General features: G+C 54.4%; 1 protein-coding gene across 3 annotated transcripts in view; it reads right to left on the reverse strand.

The window, feature by feature from the left end:
• Window positions 1-1285: 1285 nt before the first annotated feature.
• The window catches only part of NFATC1 (nuclear factor of activated T cells 1), a 102252-nt gene continuing 98174 nt past the window's right edge, over window positions 1286-5363 (reverse strand). For all 3 annotated transcript variants that reach the window (XM_073890125.1, XM_073890127.1, XM_025860237.2), the window contains one exon: window positions 1286-3062. Coding sequence is in view for 1 of the 3 variants with exons in the window: in XM_073890127.1 (XP_073746228.1) it covers window positions 3013-3062 (50 nt within the window). In the remaining 2 variants the exon portion in view is untranslated. The remainder of the gene's footprint in view (window positions 3063-5363) is intronic.

Genomic DNA, 5363 nt, shown 5'->3' on the forward strand with positions numbered 1-5363 from the left:
GGATCCTCCCGTACTTGGATTTTTATGCTTGGGTTGCACTTGGTTATGAGGAGAGATTGGATGTTTACTGGACTTGCTCCATACCACATGGTCTCAAACTTGGGAAGGGCTGGAATCCCAGCAGCAGAGGGAGGACAAGCGATCAGGGTCTGCCACACGAGCCCCGGGCATGGCCGCCCCCACAGCAGACAGTTCTGGGGACATGCTGCACGATCCCGGTCGCTGAGGGAGGCTAGTGGAGGGCAGGCAAGGGGTCCCGATGCTCCAGAGGCTCGGCCAGCTTGGGTCATGCTGACCTCGATCTCAGCTCCCCAGGAGATGTTCTCGTCTATGTACATCCATGGCTTGCTAGAGGTGATCCTGAGGGTATGTTTTCCTTATTACACAAAAATCAACCTAAAATAAATGAAGCTAAGTAAATAGGTATCCGCAGAAGCACTGCCTCTTTGCAGAAACCATCCCTTATTTCATAGATTTATATTTTGGCTCCTGGAATATAAAATTCTGTTGTTGGGAATGGGGGGGCAGGTTTATAAAAACTCACTTTGAAATTAAGAGCTTCCAGGATATTCTTGAGGGAGGGAAGCCCAGCTCCGGCGGCCCTGCGAGCCTGCTCTCAGGAGGGGTGGGCAGAGCTCCAGATTCCCTGTGTGTCTGGCAGACTCTGGGGTTCCCAGCCCGTGATGGGCCCCGCAAGTGCCCTCTCTTCTCCATGACCCCCACCCTGCCCTGCATCCCGAACTCCCCTCGGAGGCCCCTTGGCCGTGGCCGCTCTTCCCGAGGGGGCAGGTGCGTGCCAAGCACACATGCTAGGTGATGAGGATTCTTCTAGAACTTCACCTCAATCTTAGCAAAAGAAACAGGAAACCTTGCATTTTATAAAGCCCTAAAAGTAAAATATTGTTTCTGACAATTCAAAACAGTAATTGCTGGAGAAGTTCTGGGTTTCATACGGTTTTATGAACAACCGGATGCCATTTTCCCACCTGAGCCTGAAGTGGCTTTGGGCGGGGAAGGGGCCAAGTCGCTTCAAGGAACAGGGAACCCAGGTTACCCTCCGGATCAGAGTGTTTGGCTCAAGAGAAGGCTCCCTGCGCACAGGGCCTGGGGGAGCATTTCTGAGGTGCTGTGTTGGGAGCATCCAGGCACGCAGCCGCACGGCTACCTCTCTTATGGCGGGCTTCCCCGTGCACGTCTAGGCAGGAGTACGAGAACCCATGAGAGAAAATCCCTTAGAACCCAGTAGAATGTTCCACACAGGTAATGAATCACTGGCAGACTCAGATTGTCCAGCAAGAAATATTGCTTTATTGGGTCTATTTCCTAACTACAAGCACAGCGGACACAAATACCAAAACAGTTCCTTTCCACAGACGGCGTACTGAGAAGAGTTTCATGCGAGTCCTGGGGTGCTAAGTGCGGGCTAAGGTCTGGGCGGCAGGCGGGGCCATGGCCTGTGAGGGGCCATATGCCATCACTCTTCACAGCTGTGTGCAAATGCCACAAACATGGCTTTTTCAGGTTTGTGTTCTTTCTGGGAGTCCGACAAAGATGACACATAATTGTACAGGAGAACATTTTAAAAATAATTCTGCGGAAGAGCTTTCTCCACCATATACCATTATGTTTAATTACTATAACTTACATCCTCCACCTGAGGGTGCAATTCAGGCACGTTCCAGGAGGGGGCATAAATTCCTAAGGCACAATTACCAGGTTAAACATGTTTTAATTAAACCATGCTTTTTGGTTATGTGAAACAACAGGTCACGGCGAGTAATAACGTGTAATAAGCTGTTAATTGTACAGATGCAGGGGGAGCAGCAGAGCTTAGCTAACCTACATGTTAACAGTAACTAATTGGGAACGAACCACAGGCGCTGCGTAAACGAACCACAGGCGCTGCGTATTAAAACATTTTTGGTAACTGTTTCCTTAGAAGAAGCAGAGTTGTAAGGCTTCTGTGAAGGAATAATCTTACAGCTGAACAAATATATTACACTCCTTTCGTGATGTTATTTACAGTTGCTTTCCCATCTGCTGTTTGGTAACATCTGGGCATCAAGAACGCACCTCTCCTGGCTTTCTGGCGAGTTCGGCCAGCGGCGCCGCCCAAGACAACACAGACCCGGCGGACGGGAGATGCGCCCCCGTGGACGTAGCTGAAAAGCCAGATTTTGTCTTAGATGCGTTTTCCAGAACGGATACGGTTTATTGCTAACTCGGCAGCCCTTGCTGGGCCAAGACCGCACATCACCAGCTCTGTCATTTATCTGTGCATAAATATGTGCCTGTAACTGTACATCCAGCAAATGCAAGGTCTGTCCTGGGGCAGACAGACTTCTTTTTTTGTCCGGCAACATATCTTGTGCTATCATCTTACTTGCGCTACGTTCAAAGCCAGATTAAAAACAAAACCCTAGCGTGCTACAGTTAACAATCCTATGGTGTCGGTAACACAGGGAAGGGGGCGGGTGACGCCAGAGACGACAGGATTAAAGATCCCTAAAATGCGCTGAATAAGGCAACAGGCTGCACACTGCAGCCCAAGGGAAGCTGATAAAAAGCAGGAAGCGCGTGTTAGGTTTTTCTCACAATGCCTAGCTTGCCAGTATTCTCCTAATTTATACAAAAGAGAAAGCCTCAGGACGAAGCGTCTTTATAGCTTTTGCTCCTACAAATACCCTCCTGGTGGCAGACTCAATGCTCCATCCTATGGCGCCCTGACGCTGGGGTCTGGTTAATAAGGCACTTCCAGTCCTGAAGTCCGGGGGTGCCCCCGGGGGCCCCATGAGAGACACACTCGCTTTCCTGCCCCCGTCGGTCCGTCCTCCCTGTCACAGAGCTACTTCTTTGAGCGGACGATGCAAATCTTCAGTAAGCTGGAGTTCTGACGGGCACCAGGGATGTGTTCGGTCTACTTAGAAGTCCTGTGTCGGAGCTTGACCATCAGCGGCCGAGCCGACACCGAGCCAACACCGCGCGGCTTCCGAGTGAGTTCCGTGTGGCCAGCTATGATCGGATGTTGGTGCTGGAGAGATCATTCCGTATTATTTCATTTACTGCAAGAAAACACAATAGAGAAACCATTAGGGAAACACCGCTCTGCCCAGAACTGTTGTAAGAACCAGAAATCCCATCAGCCACGCTTTCAGCCCGATACGCTGAGCCTGTGAAAAGGGTCTCCCGGAGGGGTGGGACTCCTTCCCGCTTCCCACCACGGGCCTGGGATGTCCTGAGCCAGCAGCATGCAGCCGCCCGGGCCCGGCTCCGCGACAGCAGGGGCATCACCGACAAACTGACTCCTCGATCGTGGGCCCCGGGAAAGGGTGCCTGGTGCTGGTCCAGGCAGGCGATTCCACCGGCAAGACCCGCAGAGGCGCCCCGTGGTGGAGGCATGTCCTTGAGGTCCAGGCTCAGAGAAGCCCCTCTTTAGTCTCGTCCTCGGACAGGCCACGTCTGAGAGGGGGGCCGACCACGGGGTGGCCGGGGCCTCCCTTTGTTTGGGGCTCTTCCTTCACTTCTGCTTCCTTGTCCGTGTCCACTATCAGCATGTGGCTTTTGGCAGCAGGAGAGGAAATGAGCGAAGCTGGCAAAGGCTACACAACATCCCTCTCTCCACCCCCTGATCGGCCCCCAGATAGGGGACGCGTCCCCACGGCCCACTTTCCTAACAGAACTGGGAGGTGCGGGGACACGTGCTCACGTCACGGAACTGCCCGGGCCTCCCTTTGCTGCCCAGATAAACTCCCCGTGTTTCTGCAAAGGCCCCGGCACATCCCAGAGCGGCTTCCTGCAGCAATTAGCTGGCACACCTGTCATCACCCCCACTCCCTCCCCTAAATGCCCTTTCAACACCCCCGCTATTGTTAAGAATAACAATAATAAAATGTGGTTGGGGGAACCAGGAATTGTGTCATGGTTGCTGATAACAGAGCCCACTGGCACCAGCTTTACAGCCGGGAGCCGACTACCGAGCCCCAGGCCTACCCGCTGCCTGGCCAGGGGGCCGCCGGTGGGGGGGGGGGGAGGGTGACTCACTGCATGAAATAGCAGACGCACACAGCAGGCCAGGGTGGGCGCTAGGCCAGCCTGCCTGCAGAGGACACATCTGCCTGGGACACGGATGTGATGCACGACCCCCGGACACGCAGCCACACCTTCTCTGAGGATGGCACTGACCTTCATGCAGAAAACACCGGGAGGGGCTGTGGCTCGCCTGGGCCAGCCCAGGGACCCCTCCCAGCTAGCTGTTAATGAGGCAATAATGAGGCCCAGGTGCTCAGACCAGCTCTCAGGACGACACCTGTCCCTGGAGTGTCCCGGGGCAGCTCGTTAGCGGCAGGCAGTTTTTCCGTGACACTCCGGCTGCCCAGCTTTGCCAGGCCCACTAGAGACCCCTGACGAGTGCCTGGCCACGGCCCCTGGGACGGCAGGGCAAGGCGGCTCCCCCCATCACTTGACGCGGAGACCACCACAGCGTTCCCAAGGCCTCGTGCACCGCGCTCTGCTGGGTTCCTGGAGCACAGACGGGAAGGGGGCAGGCACGGGGCAGCAGACACAGTCCCACTCTTCTTCCCACTTCACTCGTTTGGCCTCTTTTTTGAGAGGCACGGGTCCAATTTATACTTTGCAGAACTCTGTTGTATCAAAGAACATTTTGACAAAGAAAAATAACGAATCTGAGTGTCTCTAAGGTACTGCCTTGGTGAGGAAAGGCTTCCCGGCAGAGTGGGCTGGACATCCTTTCCATACAGAGCTGTGACAGCTGACGTGGCAGGGACCGTGACCACCCCACAGAGCATGTTGCTGTGGCTGGCGTGGCACGTGGCCCCTTAAAATTGCTTCATGGTGACCCTTCTCATTTCATCCTGAACCCGCGCCAGGCCATGAGCCCAGCAGGTCTTCCTAACCCACGTTCAGATTAAGCAGAAGGTCTGGAGGGCACACGCAGGGGAAGGTGGACCAGTTGCCACAGGCAGTTTTGGGTCCAGGGCTGCAACACTCAGCCATGACACCGAGGGATGAAGCCTCCTACACAGGGGCAGCGTGGACAAGATGCCACGGAGCGATGGGGCCGGCCCACTCAGTGACACACGCCAACACTGGGTTTCCTTGTTCATTCCACTAGCAAGGACAGCTGGCCTCAGGCCAGAAATCCGACCTAGCAAGAGCAGACACTGGGTGGTTGAAAAGTTCTCACGGGTACTAACATCAGGGAAGTGGGGGGTCTGAGGGGGAATAATGCCGGGGATATGGCGGAAGGTGTGAGGGGTAATAATGATGGGAACATGAGGAAAGTCTGAGGGGTAATAATGATGGGGAATGTGGGGGAAGTCTGAGGGGTAATAATGACGGGGAAT

This window comes from Callorhinus ursinus, unplaced genomic scaffold (genome assembly GCF_003265705.2).
Source record: "Callorhinus ursinus isolate GAN/ISIS: 27379988/994484 unplaced genomic scaffold, GSC_fseal_2.0 scaffold128, whole genome shotgun sequence".
Taxonomy (NCBI): Eukaryota; Metazoa; Chordata; class Mammalia; order Carnivora; family Otariidae; genus Callorhinus; species Callorhinus ursinus.